At 32.6% G+C, this 19,900-nt stretch overlaps 1 protein-coding gene across 1 annotated transcript in view; it reads left to right on the forward strand.

Moving 5' to 3' along the window:
• ALC (basic helix-loop-helix (bHLH) DNA-binding superfamily protein) overlaps positions 1-15,679 on the forward strand; it is a 33,291-nt gene extending 17,612 nt beyond the window's left edge. The window contains 4 exon segments of the mRNA NM_001305838.1: positions 14,187-14,531; positions 14,894-14,963; positions 15,197-15,359; positions 15,457-15,679. Coding sequence (NP_001292767.1) covers positions 14,187-14,531; positions 14,894-14,963; positions 15,197-15,359; positions 15,457-15,502 — 624 coding nt within the window. The 3' untranslated portion in view covers positions 15,503-15,679.
• The last annotated feature ends 4,221 nt before the right edge of the window (positions 15,680-19,900 follow it).

The raw sequence follows: 19,900 nt of genomic DNA on the forward strand, positions 1-19,900 counted from the left end.
GAGTAGATATCGTATGATCCCCCCATTTTTGGTCTTAAGTCGATTGCGAACTTTTTCAGCAAAGAGTTAAGGAAGACTAGAAATAAATTTTTCTTTCCAGTGATTGGCACTACTATTTTCACGGATAAGGAGGCGAGAGAAGAAAACATCTTTATACCATTTATAATGAGCAAGGGTTGGACATTTAAGATTAGAAAGGAGGTCTTCTGATCTAGCTTCTAGTAAGGCAGTACTTCCAACAAGTGTAAGGTTATTGTGTATTTGACGGTATTAACAACATCGCTTTCTTCTTGGACAATGTCTTGATTGAATTCATTTTTAATATATGGCTGTTTGGTGGCAGTTAATATTTGTTGTTTCGATGTATCATTAAGATGGAAATCCCACCATCCTCTAAGCCCAACTAGTAAATCCACAGATAATAGCTTTAGCTACATCTTGGTCATGGGCTCCAGAGACCTTGCATGCAGTGGCATACATGGTCATGTGTTTCATTGTATCAAGAATCTGGAGTTTCAGACATTCCGTCTATATTCCAATTAACAATAGTTCTTCCTGAATAGGATACAGTATGGGATATAAGGTCTTCTTCAAATTGTATATCAACTGGAGTCGGTCTAGGATGGTACATTCTAGTTTGAGATGTGGTTCGCATTTTTTTACCATAATCTATTCGGTTGATATTATCTTCTTGAGTAAAAGCATATTTGATATTAGAAATTGTATTCGGAATTTCAGTTATTTCTTGTAATACCAAAGCCTGCTGGTTCTGTAATTGTTATTGACTCTTGAATTTTTGTTTTTTCTTTATCCTTGATATCTAGATTCGATAACTTGGTAATTAATTGTTGTATTAGTTCAGAAGGATGTTCTTCTTTCATTTGAAATCTTTCTTTATTATTTATTTTTTGTTTGAGGATCCTCCTAAACCAAGTTCGGAGGCGTCGCATTCAATAATTTTAGAAGCATTAGGGTCAGATAAGACTAAGCAAGGTAATTCTTTTGATTTGCTTTTAAGAATGCGAATAGCATTAGTATGTTGATCCGTCCATTTCGGAGGATTTTTTTTTAAACAATCATATAGTGGTTTAGCAATGATAGCAAAATCTTTTATGAAATCAGAAATATAATTTAGACATCCTAAAAATCGTTGCAACGAAACTTTATTAAGAATAATATCAGGAAATTTGTTAGAAAATTCAATGGCTCGATCAATGGGAATAATCGTGCCTTGGAATATATGATGACCTAAGAATCTTATTTTGGTTTGGCAAAGATTCATTTTCTTTGCCGAAACTACAAGTCTTGCATTTTTCACAGTATTGAGAAATATATTTAGATGTTTAAAGTGTTGATGAATATCAGTTGAAAAAATAAGAACATCATCAACATAAACTAGCATATATGTCATATAAGGGTTAAAAACTTCATTCATAATTTTTTGGAATTCAGATGGTGCATTTTTCACACCGAATGGCATTACATTCCATTCATGTTGACCAAATGGAACATTGAAGGCGATTTTATAGCGATCCTTTTCATTTATTTGTATTTGCCAGTAACCTGATTTAAGATCAAATTTTGAAAAAATGCAAGCATTTATTAATCTGTCTAATGAATCTTTTTTATTAGGGATAGGATATCTGATCCATTTGAGAGCTTTATTTAATGGTTTATAATTAATAACTAATCTTGGAACTCCTCGTTCCTTTTCAGCATTGTTTTCTACATAAAATGCGGCACAACTCCATGGAGATGAGCTTGGCTTGATTAATCCTTTTTGTAAGAGAGACTTTATTTCTGTATGACAAATTTCTAACATTTTTGAATTCATCGGAATTGGTCGTCCTTTGTTGGTATTTTATTTTCAGAAAATCCTTCCTCATATGGAAGAGATACTATCTGTTTTTGTCTATTCCAAAAGGCATTTGGCAAATCACTACATATTTCTTTTTCAAATTGTTCTCGGATTTTCAATTTTTGATTTTATTTCAGGAAGTAATAGTTGGTTTTTCAACTGCTTTATATTTTATCTCAGCTTTGAGCTGATATAAAAAATTCTCTTTATTTTGTATGTTTTGTTTTATATTATTTATTTCTTTTATTTTTGGTTTATCAATAAATTCGAATTTTACTTTTATTCCTTTAATTGTTGATTCTATTCCATGATCTATAACAATAGGATACAGCATAGTAGTAAAGGAAAATTGCCTATGGAAATTGTCCCGACCATATCTGACTCTCCTCTAAACACCTATCTACCTTTATCTCCAGCAAGATCAATCAATTACCCAGAATATTCATCTCAACCAAAATCCACTCCAGTTTTCACTAATGCATCTAGACCCAATAAATCCAATAACCCAAATAAATCAGTATTTGAAGAAACTGCTTTTTTGGTAGATATTACCATTGATGACAAGCATATCCATATAGACTCAAATAAATTAGCCCCACTATATTTACAAAACCACCTCTATCATTCAAACGGCAACAAGACGAGAGAATGGTACGAAGCTGTTCTCTTAGAAACTGGATCTATATCAATAGTTCATTTTTTTAATCTCAATACAAAAACAATTGGATATTCGAAAATACAGATACGAAAATTATTATCATATGATGATTGGGGATGTAGCCCATCTCAAGGCAGGAAACTTCAAGCTCCTGAATTTCAATATAAATCATATCAATATATTGAATATATAGATGCACGGCATAAAGTATTTTCATATCAAAACCTAAATAATTCTCATACATGGTTTATTCAAATAAAAATGCCTGTGTTTGAAAGATTCCCTAGTTGGTTCCGTTACTAATTTCTAATCTGGGGATCTGGAGCTCAGATATTGCCAGATCCATTTAAGAAAGCTCAAACAGCATTTGCTGAATATAATGGAGTTGATGATGATATTGATTATCATCTATACTTTATGGCTATATACCAGATACCATGGATAGTGAAGTGGGAATATTGGTTAAATGAAAATATTCATACTAATTTTGAATATATACCTCGTTTGGGAAGAAGAATATCGATTCGATGGTGGGATGTTTTTCCCATGGATCCAAATATAATAAAACCCAAAAGAATACCTCCTGCTACGATTGAACGTCAAAATACTCCTAAATTTGACCCAAATACTTTCGTCGAATATATAAGACAGATGCGAAAACAATACCCCAGAGCTACTAAAGAAGAATTGGAAAATCAGCTATTAAAGATTATTCAAGAAGAAACTTCTGAAGCAACCTCTTCTCCATCCGAGCCTGATGAAGACTTCAGCCAAAGGCCCGATAGCCCGGCTCGGCTCATCAACTTGTACAAAACACCAGCCAGTTGTATATTCATCCAGAAAATGCCACCTGTACAGCTATTCAGCAGAATCTACAAAAAGACAAAAAGAAATAAAGAAGACAGATGGCATCTGCCGTACAGCAGAAGATGCCCTCCGTACTTTATTGGCCGACAGACAATATTCTTACTTTAAGTCAGGTCATGTAAAAAGTAACTTTTACTTTTTTTTTATGTCATATTGACCTTTATCTTTAAGTCACCTCTGACTTTAAAGATTCCACTTATCTGCTTTACCTCTACGTACAATGCCAGCGCACCCCTTGCTTTTCCAACTTTTCTCTGCGAATGTGATAACAGCTCACAACTCCACCATAAAGATTCCTTTCTGTCATTTCTTTGCTTTACGTCCAATCCTCAGAGCGCCAGCTCGACGCACTGGATCATTTACCCCTGCCTATAAATACTTCTCCTCTCTTCCATTTGAGGCATCAGGGAACTCTCATCTTCTCTGCTCTCTGCTCTCTGCTCTGAAAGACTTTGCTTGCTCTCTCTCTCTCTCTAAAGCTTCAATGCTGTCTACCTGTTCCCTGCAAACTTTCCAGGCAAGCCTTTTCACAAGTAAGGTCTTTCCATTAGTCTTTAAGTTTTATTTACAATGTTTGACTGTAATATACATAAGTTACCATCGTTCTGTCCAGACGAATGGCAACACTTTTCGAGTTTTTGCCTTTGTAACTTGTAAGTGATACACCGTCTGTATTTAGTCTGTAATTTGTACTAGTTTGTTGTACTGTTTACAGTACTTTGTTTAAATTTGTATCTATACTGCCTGTATTTAGTCTATTTGAAACAATAGCAATAAATTTTTTTTATATTACTGTCATGCAGTTTAAATTAATATTTAGTGTTAAATTATTCGATAATACTTATACCACTTGGATAGTAATAGATATTTCTGTTGTTTCTTTCATTATTATACTATTCATCTTTTTATATTACACTTTTCTTTTTAGATCATTATTAGACTATAGCACTCTGTTTTCTACGTTATTACGATAAAATGAAATTTAAGAATTTTAATCGATTTTAGATCTTGGTTCACTTTGGTATCAGAGCCACTAGAAATTCTTAAAAATTTACTGTTAGACTAGTTTTAGCTGAGTATAGTATTTATGAGATAAGATTATAATAAAATTAGTCATGTATACGGTAGTCCGAGAGTTGAGACTCATTGCCGCTCAGTCCCTAAAGACCATTTAGGCCAAGGAGAGCCGTTCAGGTCGTTCAAGACGTAAGAGGTTGACTAGAGTCATTATCCGTACCGATATATGGAGAATTTTATTAAAACCTTATCTAATAAAACACTATCATCTTCTAAAAATACTCCAAGGGTAAAAAATAAAGTAGTTATTGAAAATATTGAACAGCAGATTCAAAACTGGAACATACCCAAGGTCCCAATAACAGACGTATATAAAAAAGGAAACTTTAATCTAAAAATTGGATATGCCATTAAAACGGTTGAACAGAGTTTACCTGTTCAAAATGAACAAGAAAATCTTCAACTCTTAACGAATAAAATTATACAATCTCATAAAAATAAAGAATACCAATAACTTCATATAGGATTAATTCAGGTAGCTGTTAAGTCTTTAACAAGACTAGGATTAAATACTTCAATTCTACTATGCCTAAGAGATGAAAGACATAATAATTTCTCATATTTACTATTAGGAATAATTGAATCCAGTTTATGTAATGGACCAATTTATTTTAATTGCTTTCCTAATTATGCTATATCATTACATGACCCTAATTTACTTAAAGTACTAACTTTAAATATTAAAACCCAAGGATTTGATATGTTACACGGATCACAAAATATAGCTATCATCTATCGAATATATTATAAAGTAATGACTACTTTAAGCCTAAATGTTATACAAATAGATACGAAAGGACAAACTACTTTATTCCAAACAAATATGGACAGATCAAATGTTATTGTCCCTAAAACAATACAGTGGTCACAAATACAACTTCCACAAGAATGGAAATTCAAACTTCAAATCCAGCAATTAAAACTCTTCAAAATAATATTCCAAATCAAATCATTGAAAATATAGATGGAGAAGTAGAAATATTATTTAATACAAGAACTCCTTCTTTAAAAATAAAAGACGATAATTATCTTCCCTTATCCAAAAATTCAGCCAAATTCCTATCGTCCAGAAGATCTGTATCTAGTATATCCAGATCTGACACTGCATTATCCTCAGAACCTGAAATACAAGGATTAATTAGAACTCAGGATAATATACACAAACCTATATATCACCCACTAAGTACTAATACTCCAGATCAAGATTTTCAATTGTTAACATTACAAATGAAAAATAAAATAAATAAAGACTATATAAAAAACGATTATTTAAGTGAACAATAAAGACTTTCGAAATTGGTACTTATCTACATTCTCAAAAGAATTAATACACATGACTCATAAAAAATATAATCGATTCTTGAATAAAGAAAAAATAAACCTAGAATTTTTTGAATGGCTTAAAACTACGTGACTTTTACAAGGAGCTAAAATCCCTGAATTCAATAAACTTCATACCCTTGAAAATCAATATCAAATATATATTACAGATCAAAAAAGTTCGCAATCGACTTAAGACCAAAAATGGGGGGATCATACCATATCCACTCTATACTTTCGGCGGATTATCCGCAGAAATATGTGCAGAAGGCTTAGCCCTTTGTACCGACTTAAATCTCAAAAGACAATTAGATAAATAAAAGATGACTGGTCATAAAGAACTTGGTGACTTCTGTGAACAATTCGGATATAATCTAAATCTTTCCCAAAATAAACCCCATAAACGAATAAAGTCAGAAAAAAGACACAAATCCTACAAAAAAAGATATAAGAAAAATAAATACAAAAGATATGAACAAAATCCTAAAGAAAATTCTAAATATAAAAGGCCTAAAAGAAAAATACCTTGATGCTATAAATGTGGAAAATTAGGACACTATAAAAATAATTGTAATGTAAAGAAAAAGATAGAAGCTCTAATATTAGATGAAAATGTACGAAATCAATTATATGAAATTATTCAATTATATGATAAAGATAATGATATTAGTGCAACCTCTTCCTCATATTCGAAAAATTCTGATGAAGAATCAGACATAGGAATAATAAAAGATGAAGATTTATTAAATGAGACATCTTCAGATAACAATGAATGTGCCTGTCATACTCTTACTAAAGAAGACATTAATTCTAGAGATTATAGATAAATTACCTAATACTGAAGATAAACAAACAATACTAAGCCAATACATTCAAATAGCAAAAGCTAGGAATAAACCAACTCCATTAATCAAACCACCAGAAGAATATAGTTTCTCTGAAATTCTTAAAAGAATTGGTCAGAAAAATATTATTCATAAAGAACCTACAATTGCCGAATTAAAACACGAAGTTAATGAAGTAAAAACTGACCTTAATAATTTTAAAAACAGGATTAGGCTATTAGAATTAAATATTGAGTTGATCGATAATTTCGAAGATGAAGAAATAGAATTTGATGGATTACTAAATAATGATAGAATATTAGATCAACCAGAATCATCGGACAATAAACAAGAGCCTCAGTTAAATTTAATCAATAAAATATTAAATAAAAAATGGTATACCTTAGTAAAAATCATTGTCAACAATGAATATCATTTTCAAACCATGGCCTTGATAGATTCAGGTGCCAATTTGAATTGTATAAACGAGGGACTCATTTCTACAAAATATTTTGATAAAACTACTCAAGTTTTAAATACAGCCGATGGAAGTAAATTAAAAATAAATTATAAATTATCAAATGCTGCCATATGCAATAATGGCATCTGTCTAGAATTACCATTTATCATGGTAAAAGGTTTTAATCAAGCTGTTATTTTGAGCACTCCTTTTATTAGTATGCTGTATCCTATTGTTATAGATCATACTGGAATAGAATCAACAATTGAAGGAATAAAAGTAAAATTCGAATTTATTGATAAACCAAAAATAAAAGAAATAAATAATATAAAACAAAACATACAAAATAAAGAGAATTTTTTATATCAACTCAAAGCTGAGATAAAATATAAAGCAGTTGAAAACCAACTATTACTTCCTGAAATAAAATCAAAAATTGAAAATCTAAGACAACAATTTGAAAAAGAAATATGTAGCGATTTGCCAAATGCCTTTTGGAATAGACAAAAACATATAGTATCTCTTCCATATGAGGAAGGATTTTCTAAAATTAAAATACCAACAAAAGCACGACCAATTCAGATGAATTCAAAAATGTTGGAAATTTGTCATACAGAAATAAAGTCTCTATTACAAAAAGGATTAATTAGGCTAAGCTCATCTCCATGGAGTTGTGTCGCCTTTTATGTAGAAAATAATGCTGAAAAGGAACAAGGAGTACTAAGATTAGTTATTAATTATAAACCATTAAATAAAGCTCTCAAATGGATCAGGTATCCTATCCCTAATAAATTGTGGAGTAATTCTGTTGGGTTGAATTCCAAGCTTTAGATATATAGCGGACTAATTGTTCTTTAGTATTTAGTTTTTGTTTGAGGAGTCCTCCTAAACCAAGTTCGGAGGCGTCGCATTCAATAATTTTAGAAGCATTAGGGTCAGATAAGACTGAGGAAGGTAATTCTTTTGATTTGCTTTTAAAAATGCGAATAGCATTAGTATGTTGATCCGTCCATTTCGGAGGATTCTTGTTTAAACGATCATATAATGGTTTAGCAATGATAGCAAAATCTTTTATGAAATCAGAAATATAATTTAAAATTTCATTTTATCGTAATAACGTAGAGAACATGGTGCTATAGTCTAATAATGATCTAAGAAGAGAAGTGTAATATAAAAAGATGAATAGTATAATAATGAAAGAAACAACAGAAATATCTATTACTATCCAAGTGGTATAAGTATTATCTAATAATTTAACACTAAATATTAATTTAAACTGCATGACAGTAATATAAAAAAATTTTATTGCTATTGCTTCAAATAGACTGAATACAGGCAGTATAGATACAAATTTAAACAAAGTACTGTAAACAGTACAACAAACTAGTACAAATTACAGACTAAATACAGACGGTGTATCACTTACAAGTTACAGAGGCAGAAACTCGAAAAGTGTTGCCATTCGTCCGGACAGAACGATGGTAACTTATGTATATTACAGTTACACATTGTAAATAAAACTTAAAGACTAATGGAAAGACCTTACTTGTGAAAAGGCTTGCCTGGAAAGTTTGCAGGGAACAGGTAGACAGCACCGAAGCTTTAGAGAGAGAGAGAGAGCAAGCAAAGTCTTTCAGAGCAGAGAGCAGAGAAGATGAGAGTTCCCTGATGCCTCAAATGGAAGAGAGGAGAAGTATTTATAGGCAGGGTAAATGATCAAGTGCGTCGAGCTGGCGCTCTGAGGATTGGACGTAAAGCAAAGAAAGGACATAAAGGAATCTTTTTGGTGGAGTTGTGAGCTGTTATCACATTCGCAGAGAAAAGTTGGAAAAGCAAGGGGTGCGCTGGCATTGTACGTAGAGGTAAAGCAGATAAGAGGAATCTTTAAAGTCAGAGGTGACTTAAAGATAAAGGTTGATATGACATAAAAAAAAAGTAAAAGTTACTTTTTACATGACTTGACTTAAAGTAAGAATATTGTCTGTCGGCCAATAAAGTACGGAGAGCATCTTTTGTTGTACGGCAGATGCCATCTGTCTTCTTTATTTCTTTTTGTCTTTTTGTAGATTCTGCTGGATAGCTGTACAGGTGGCATTTTCTAGATGAATATACAGCTGGCTGGTGTTTTGTACAAGTTGATGAGCCGGGCTATTCGGACCTTTGGCTAAAGTCTTCATCAGGCTCGGATGGAGAAGAGGTTGCTTCAAAAGTTTCTTCTTGAATAATCTTTAATAGCTGATTTCCAATTCGTCTTTAGTAGCTCTGGGGTATTGTTTTCGCATCTGTCTTATATATTCGACGAAAGTATTTGGGTCAAATTTAGGAGTATTTTGATGTTCATGCGTAACAAGAGGTATTCTTTTGGGTTTTATCATATTTGGATCCATGCTAAAAACATCCCACCATCGAATCGATATTCTTTTTCCCAAACGAGGTATATATTCAAAATTATCAACTCCATTGTATTCAGCAAATGCTCTTTGAGCTTTCTTAAATGGATCTGGCAATATCTGAGTTCCAGATCCCCAGATTAGAAACCAGTAACGGAACCAACTAGGGAACCTTTCAAACACAGGCATTTTTATTTGAATAAACCATGTATGAGAATTATTTAGGTTTTTATATGAAAATACTTTATGCCATGCATCTATATATTCAGTATATCGATATGATTTATATTGAAATTCAGGAGCTTGAAGTTCCGGCCTTGGGATTGGCTACATCCCCAATCATCATATGATAATAATTTTCGTATCTGTATTTTCGAATATCCAATTATTTTTGTATTGGGATTGAAAAAATGAACTATTGATATAGATCCAGTTTCTAAGAGAACAGCTTCGTACCATTCTCTGGTCTTGTTGCCGTTTGAAGGATAGAGGTGGTTTTGTAATATAGAGGGGCTAATTTATTTGGGTCTATATGGATATACTTGTCATCAATGGTAATATCTACCATAAAAGCAGTTTCTTCGAATACTTATTTATTTGGGTTGTTGGATTTATTGGGGCTAGATGCAGGAGTTAAAACTGGAGTGGATTTTGGTTGAAATGAATATTCTGGGTAATTGATTGATCTTGTTGGAGATAAAGGTGGATAAGTGTTTTTGATTTGTAATATATATTTTTTATTGATTTTCAAGGGTATGAAGTTTATTGAATTCAGGGATTTTAGCTCCTTTTGAAAGTAATGTAGTTTTAAGCCATTCAAAAAATCCTAGGTTTATTTTTTCTTTTTTTAAGCATCGATTATATTTTTTATGAGTCATGTGTATTAATTCTTTTGAGAATGTAGATAAGTACCAATTTCGAAAGTCTTTATTGTTCTCACTTAAATAAGCAAGAAGAATTAGAAACTATAGCCACTCCATATAAAACACTTCCTGGAGAACATTATCATAAAATAGAACTATTACCTCATCTATTAGAGCAAAATAATTATACAAATTTATATTTACAAACTATAGGGAAACAGACTACCAGAATAGAAAATATTATCCGACAACCGTAAGAAAAAATTGAAGAAAAGAAAAAAGCAATATTATTTAAACCTCCTCCTCTAATTAATAAAGAAAGATTTCAAATGAAAGAAGAACATCCTTCTGAACTAATACAACAATTAATTACCAAGATATCGAATCTAGATATCCAGGATAGAGGAAAAACAAAAATTCAAGAGTCGTTAACAATTACAGAACCAGCAGCTATGGTAATACAAGAAATACCTGAAATTCCGAATACTTTTTCTAATATAAAAAATGCTTTTACTCAAGAAGATAATGTCAACCGAATAGATTATGGTAAAAAAATGCGAATCACATCTCAAACTAGAATGTACCATCCTAGACCGACTCCAGTTGATATACAATTTGAAGAAGACCTTATATCCCATACTGTATCCTATTCAGGAAGAACTATTGTTAATTGGAATATAGACAGAATGTCTGAACTTCAGATTCTTGATACAATGAAACACATGACCATGAATGCCACTGTATGCAAGGTCTCTGGAGCCCATGACCAAGATGATACTGACAGATCAAATGTTGTTATCCCTAAAACAATACAGTGGTCACAAATACAACTTCCACAAGAATGGAAAAGTCAAACTTCAAATCCAACAATTAAAACTCTTCAAAATATTATTCCAAATCAATACACGACTCATAAAAATTATAATCGATTCTTGAAAAAAGAAAAAATAAACCTAGGATTTTTTGAATGGCTTAAAACTACATTAATTTTAAAAAGAGCTAAAATCCCTGAATTCAATAAACTTCATACCCTTGAAAATCAATATCAAATATATATTACAGATCAAAAGAAACAAATTCAAAGTATTCATCCTCTTGAAGAAAGTATAAAAATCTAAGGAAAAGATAAGCAAGAAGAATTAGAAACTATAGCCACTCCATATAAAACACTTTCTGGAGAACATTATCATAAAATAGAACTATTACCTCATCTATTAGAGCAAAATAATTATACAAATTTATATTTACAAACTATAGGGAAACAGACTACCAGAATAGAAAATATTATCCGACAACCGCAAGAAAAACTTGAAGAAAAGAAAAAAGCAATATTATTTAAACCTCCTCTTCTAATTAATAAAGAAAGATTTCAAATGAAAGAAGAACATGTTCCATTTGGTCAATATGAATGGAATGTAATGCCATTCGGTCTGAAAAATGCACCATCTGAATTCCAGAAAATTATTAATGAAGTTTTTAACTCTTATATGACATATATGCTAGTTTATATTGATGATGTTCTTATTTTTTCAACTGTTATTCATCAACACTTTAAACATCTAAATATATTTCTCAATACTGTGAAAAATGCAGGACTTGTAGTTTCTGCAAAGAAAATGAATCTTTGCCAAACCAAAATAAGATTCTTAGGTCATCATATATTCCAAGGCACGATTATTCCCATTGATCGGGCCATTGGATTTTCTAATACTGTAAAAAATGCAGGACTTGTAGTTTCTGCAAAGAAAATGAATATTTGCCAAACCAAAATAAGATAATTAGGTCATCATATATTCCAAGGCACGATTATTCCCATTGATCGAGCCATTGAATTTTCTAACGAATTTCCTGATATTATTCTTAATAAAGTTGCATTGCAATGATTTTTAGGATGTCTAAATTATATTTCTGATTTCATAAAAGATTTTGCTATCATTGCTAAACCATTATATGATCGTTTAAAAAAGAATCCTCCGAAATGGACAGATCAACAATTTAATCGATTTATATATATATATATATATATATATATATATATATATATATATATATGAGACCATTTATTTTGGTATAAGAAGGTTTTAGCCATTGGATATGAAATCCAATGATGGAAATGTGTCACAACATTCAAGAAATTTTATTTTGGAATTTGTGCCCAAACAATGGCACATCCTCAACCGCCCATTTTCAAATCTAATGGTCAATGATGATTGTAAACTCTTTGTATCAAAAGTAAATGGTCTCATTGTATATATTTCCATATATATATATATATATATATATATATATATATATATATATATATATATATATATATATCTAGAAAGAGATAGAGTCAGCCAGGCTGCTTACATGACAATCTTAGCCAACGGCCAAGATTGAATCTGGGCCAGATCCAATGGTCACGACCTCATTTCGTATTTGAATTTTCATTTTTTTTCTACAAATCCAAATAATTAGAAATTTTGAGTGTATATTCTTTACAATTTGGAGAATCTAATAAAAATATAAAAAAATAATATGCAAAAAATAAATTAACCAAAATACCCCAGAAATGTTTTAGGGGTATTTTGGTTAATTTATATTTTGCGAATTATTATTTTTAATATTTTTATTTGGTGCGCCTTAATGAGAAGAATGAACATTTAAAATTTCAGGTGATTTGGATTTGTAGAAAAAAATGAAAATTCAAATAGGAAATGAGGTCGTGACTATCAGATATGGGTGTGGTTTCTATAAGGTTGCACCTTAAACAATCCAAATTTTATCATAACATGTAATTTTGGTGTAAAAAATTCTTTGGATTATCTGAAAATCTATTTTGATATCTAATTATAAAATTTTAAACTAAAAAAATGGTTAAAATCAAGTAGATCTTTAAATATATGAAAATCTTTGAAAATGGATGGTCCAGATAATGTGTTGCAAAATGCACTATTTCTCAGCCTCAAATTGTTTTTTTTTTTTCTATATTCATACATCTCGATGTCGAGATGATCAATTCGAGTGTTTTTCAACATTAAAACAACCTTTTTCGATGGACTTTTGAGGTGCATCTTAATTCTACATTTTAAAGGTGCAGCCTTATATAAACTTTTTCCTCTATATATATACGCGATTTGTACATGGAGGTCACACTCGTTCTTGTCCTTTAAATTTCAAAATGGATGGTTGTAAGAGTGTCATTGAATAGACACAAAGTTCCAGTATATATATATATATATATATATATATATATATATATATATATATATATATATATATATATATATATATATATTACCATGTTCATGTAGGCCTGGTCTTATTTTTTCAGGCCCGTGCTAGGCTCTGGCCTAGTTATCATGAATTCGGGCCTGGACCTTGGGCCTGAGCCTACCATACCCTGTTTTGGGCTGGGTTCAGATTCGGGCCAGTGCTGGCCTGATCGGAACCCAGCCTGTTAATGGCCCTTTGTCGATATCTTCTTTGCAACGGGGAACCAAAGCAGCAGTATTAATCTTGATGGGAAGATAGGATGAGGCATTTTTGTTCCCATGTTGAGAAAAGTCCTTACCCATTTCTTGTATTAAAATGTGTCTCCTGTATGCATACTCATATATACCATGACACTCCCTGTATAACTTTTGTATGGGAATAGTGCCACTGGACATAAACAATTCAAACTCCTGGTTAACATGTATCACTGGGCATTCTGCTGGTAAATTAATAATCTGTTTAATCGTTGGCATATGTCGGCATTTATTTGTTCCTCAATCACTTGGAAGTTCATCTCTATTCCCCTGAATTAGTACACTGTTCTAGCATCATGTTTTATGAACTAATCAATGATAACTCCATTTTCTTACCTGCTTGCTTGATCCTTACAGATGCTATCAATGAAAAGTGGGATCAATTTAGCCCCCATGTGTATGCCTGGCCAGCTGCAATCTATGCAGCTACCTCAAATATGCATGGGCTTTACTACAGAGAATGGCACATTGCCCATTACCATGGGGATGGGATTGTTGCCCGTGAACCAACAGGACTCCTCATCACAACCCTCCTTTGATCTACCTAATATAAGCCCCCCCTCCTCTTCACTTCAATCTTTAGTAATGCCCAACATACCAAATGTTATACCCAACTCTGGTGGATGTGCAGAGACGTCTTCATTTGGGCTGGATTCATCACAGGGCCTTGTCAGGCCTTATCAGTTGTCCTCGCCTGCAGAGGTAGATTCACAGAAAGCCATAAAAATTTATATGGGAGGGAAGTGTGCTGTTTATCTATATACCAACTACATCAAATATGGGATCCTCAGGATCATCACCGTGCAATGTGTGACATTGATGGGTTGGGTTCAGCCGAACATGACATTATCTGATATACCAACTATGTCCCATTTTCTCTCTGTCACAATCCAACCCAGGGATTGGATGGTGATGACCCTTATGACCACATATTTGATGGGTCGTATGGAGAATTGCCTCCATAATTTATGACCTTCGAACTCTTAAAATACCATTGCTTTTAATAATGTTGCCAATAAACAGATGATTTTAGTGATATTGTCCATGTTGCAAATTTTATGAAGGATATATACAGGGCAGACATCTTGCCACAACAGCAAGTGGACATGATACAATCTGTTAGGAGCACAGCAGGTGGGTTCCTCTCTCTCTCTCTCTCTCTCTCTCTCTCGCTCTGACCCTCGCACACATTCATATGGCCTTTCAGATGAAGAGAATACAGCAGGTGCTGTCTCTGCTAAATTAGATTATTTAAGGCTTCACAAACTCGTCTTCATCTCTCTATTTCTTTATCCTGTGTGTCTTTGAAAAAACGAAGCAAAACAATGTCTATATTTCTGTTTCTGATCATGTATCTGTCTCTGAAGAAAACCAAACAAAAACAGTGGCGTCCTCCCTATCGATGGATGGACAAGTGACTGTACTGGAAAGGGCCAACTACTTGGAAGCATTCATGTGTGTGGGAGACAAAGTACGACCTGGTCTCCCAAAGGATGTAAATTCTCAAAGTATGGTTCAGCGCCTTCACTGGTAAAGACTTAAACCTCGCAAAGGAGTTATTTCTCTTTCATTTCTTCTCTCTTTTGGGCCATGATTTTCACCTATATTATTGTGCATTCTCTAATAGTTCGAAGATAGAAAGAGGAATCAGTAATACAGAGCCTTCTAAATGAAAACAAGAGTTTTGAGCAGTTTCCGATGCTTCTGGAGCTAACCGCACACATAGCTTCTCTATATTATCGTGTACTGAACTGTCATCTCCATTGTCAAAATGTTGGAACAAAACAAATATTTTTTAGGCCCTTAATGTGTAGCTGCAGAATTTCCATCCAAAATTCGCGACTTTTTAAGTTGCATCCCTCTTTTTTCATTTAATTCCTGTTACTGATTACCCGATTAGTTTAGTGTTTTTGTGGGGGGAGAGAGGGGCAAAAGTGGAAAAGTACCCAATAACACCCATATCTTTAGACATCAGCACTTAAGCAGGTAAAAATGGCTCTTGGGCTCTTGGCCATTGGTTGTGAAATGGGGCTTAAAATCCAAAAATATTTTTGAAAACTTTGTGATGCACCGTAATCAGGTAGATTTCATGGTATGTGTTTTTGACTGGGCTTAAAATCCAAATATATTTTTATGAACTTTGCGATGCATCTTAAGCTGGTAGATTTCAAATGTGTGATAGTGACTTTTACCAAAAATAAGTGGTCTTATAGTTCATAATCACATACCCTTCAATCATTTCAAGGCATGCTTAGAATTTGACATGGGGCGTTTTTTTTAATAGAGATGCTATAGCAACCACATGGACAGATTGAATCTAGGATCATTTGATGGCCACAATTTTTTTTTGTTTTTTATCCTTTTATATTTATTTTACGTGTTATTTTGCATGAAAGAGGGGCATCCATGTGAACTCAATAAAAATAAATAAATAAATAAAGAATAATAAGTAAATAATTGACCAAGACGTCTCGACATGTTTTAGGGGTGTTCTTTTCCTTGTTATCTTTGCTTTATGTTTATGTTTTAGGGGTGCATTTATTTGTTATCTTTTATTTATTTTTATGGTGCACCCTAAAATATGCATGTACCCTTTAATTTTCATATGAATTGATTTTGTAAATAAAAATTAAATTAATTTTGCCCTTGGATCGGCCCAAATTTAATTTGGATTATCGGAAGGTGCTTATTTACCCTTTCATGGGCCAACACAATGCAACCGTTAATACTGTCCTTTCTAAGCCAAAAAGAACTAATGCTGCATGAGTTGTTCTGCAAGTGGCCCTTTGATGGCATAAATTAATAAGAACAATTGTTTCATGCGGGTGGGACCGCATTTCTACAATATACGGTCCAGAGGTATAAGGCATACGTCTTAAAGATGGATGCTTTATACCTGGTCCATCTAAAAACATTTGTAACTAATAGTCCATGTGTCTTTTTAATATAATTATTATTTTTAATTTTTAAAATTTCTTTTTCATATTCATGTTCTCCATGTTAAAGATTATATATTCTCTAAAAATTAAGATTAATTTATATCTAAAAATATATTAATTGCCAAGCCTGTATTTCTACACTATGCTTGACAGCATGTTAACCGCATCCCGTTAATAAATGCTTGCTTGAAGTTGGAAATGGCAAAGTGTTCATGCTACCGGCATAATGTCCATCTCGAAACTCCAAAAGTTACGACGTTCAAAAAACTTTAACAAGTTATTCTAGTTATAGAATGAAGAAATTTTGGAGTCTATTTCTAGCAAAATATAGTATCCCCATTTTCTATTGGGCGGAGACAAGCCACCTCTTCCCTTTCCATACTAGAATTCACTAAAAATAGGATAAAGTTAAAGTTTATATGAGGTTGCAACCTTAAAATCTAGAATTAAGATGTACTTCAAAAATCCATCATAAAAGGTTGTTTCAATGCTAGGAAGCCCTCTAATTGATCATTGGGACATTGAGATATATGAATATGAAAAGAAAAAAACATTTTGAGCTTGAAAAATAGTGTATATCGCAACATATTATTTGGACCATCCACTTTTTAGATTTTATATTGTTTATTGATCTAGTTGATTTGAACCATTGTTGAAGTTTAAGATTTTATAATTGGATATTAAAATAGATTCTCAAGCCATCTTAGAAATTTTTGATACCAAAATTACATTTATGACAAAATTTGGAGGTGTGTCTTAATTTGATTGTTTAAAGTTGCAACATTGTAGAAATCACGCCCTTAAAAAAAATAGTGGACACACGCTAATTACCACAAACATTTAGTAGTAGAACAATAGGATATGTACCAAAAACATCAATCATGAGTCAGTAGCTCTTAGCTTCGGTGAAGCAACAGGGCTCAAATGTGAAGGGCAAAAATCACTATTGGAGGACATTTAAGGCCTAAAAGCCATAACTGATGCTGCAAACAGGGGATCTCCTCGTTAGCCTCCAACCTTGAATCCTGAAATTGACATCAATGATGGTTTATGGAGAGGGTTGTATTTCATGGAGAGAGAGGGGTTAGATTTTTGTTTCCTCATATTCATTGTCTATGAAATCCTTTTTGAGTCTCGTCTTGTTCTGCACATCTATCTCTCACCTCAACCCCTCCTACCTCTTTTTTTTTTTTTAAAAAAAAATATTATGGGCTTTTATTAATAACTGTTGCAAGAGCATAGTGTAATAATGTAATCAGCTCGTCAGAAACAGGAAGAGAGACACCAGACTTGGCAAGACCATCAGCATAGTCATTTGCTTCACGATGGGTGTGGCGGAAAGAAATCCGCAAAGATGATAAAGCACAAAACCCACCTCTTCCTCTTAAACCCCATGAGCTTAGTTGCCATAAGAATGAAGAGGGAGAGAGGATCCAGTCTGTTAGGTGGACAGGACTTCATAGACTCCTCTTAAACCCCATGAGCTTAGTAGCCATTAGATATTTCTCCTCTTCGTCTTAAACCCCATGAGCTTATTAGAGGGAGAGAGGATCCAATCTGTTAGGTGGACAGGAGAGAGAGACAGAGCATAATGGGTATTGGGTTAGAGCGTGGTTTGAGAGAAGTTAAACGTCACATATGAACAAGTTATCTTGAATTTTTTTGGATTGGTTTTTTCATATAGCAAAGTTCTTAGCCTCTTTTTTTTTTTGGGTAATTCAACGGGGATGACGAGCCTTTAAGTTTTTGATACGTTAGTGGCTTTTAAATACGTTTGGTGAAAATGAAAGCCTAAACCTTAGTTGAGGCATAAATGGTGCAACCACCACGACCTCAACCCCATTCTCTCAAAGTTTTTAGTCTGGCCATCCAAAAACCGTGCAAATAGCTTGTCGCTAGATTTTTGGATGGTAATAAAAATTTATGCTAGGATACATCCAAACTAGCCTTAAGTGTTTTTATTCCTATTGTAAAACAAGGGATGTGTGTGCTATTTCCCTTAGTCGTTCTTTATGAACAATGTCCGTTCCTTGGACAAGTAGAGTCAACCACAATGACCTTGGCCCCTAGAAATTTCACATGGGCGGGTTCCAAGTTCCAACTTTCATACTTCCTTTTTTAAACACAAGTCAAGTGCAAGACCAATAATTGTTATAAAGATGTATGAGGTTAAATATTCAAATTTGTGTCAGAAATTGTAGGTCACCAACCCTTTTGTTTTGGACTTGGTGAGTCAGGTGATTCATAGAAGCATGTGTATCTCCTCATGCATCACACGTCCATTTTAGACATCATCTTAACTTTTTCTCAATTAATTGAAGTCAGCCAGTCCATTTTAGAAATAGACATAAAAAAATAGTGCTTCCAATATATTTCAAACTAGATGGTGAAAAACATATTAAAAGAATATGACTTTTAATTTTTATAAATTAAATAATCTAAATTCATAATCACAATAATAATTGAGATTAACAAATCAAAATTTTAGATATAAAATCCATCTTACAGATGAATTTGGAAGGGGTCCACATATCTACAGGTGAGTCGGCTGACCCACCAAATACTTTTTCGTGTGTTTTTCCTTTATCTAACCTAGCCATGTGCACCCCACCTCATTTTGTTGGTGACCTACATCCCATCACATTGGCGTCATCATATTGGTTTGGGCTGCACGCTAGGAAGACCCATAACCTATGGTTTTATAAATGGGTGTGGTTTGTATAGAGCATAGGCTCTAAATAATTAAAGTAAAATGTATTTTCAAGTAGTATTGAAAAAAGTGATTTCAATGGTGAAAATCTTTGTAATAGCCTTAAAATATATTTTTATTTTTAATTATAAAATTTAAAGTTTCAAAAATAGTGTATATTGAGCATATCTATGGAAATTTGAAAATCTTGAAAATTGACAGTCCAAAAATGTGTTACAAGATGTTTTATTTCCAAAACTTGAAATCTATTTTGTTTTCTCATGTGTATGCATCTTGATGTTGAGATGATCAATTTGAAAATATTTAGACATCAAAACAACCATTTCTAATGAATTTTTTGAGGTCAGCTCTAATTTGATTGTTCAATTCTTCGGCTTTATACAAACTTCTTCTAAATTTAAGGGCTTCCCATATATCATCAC

Source organism: Amborella trichopoda, chromosome 13 (assembly GCF_054954075.1).
Source record: "Amborella trichopoda isolate Santa Cruz 75 chromosome 13, AtrichopodaSantaCruz75HAP2 v2.0, whole genome shotgun sequence".
Lineage (NCBI taxonomy): Eukaryota > Viridiplantae > Streptophyta > Magnoliopsida > Amborellales > Amborellaceae > Amborella > Amborella trichopoda.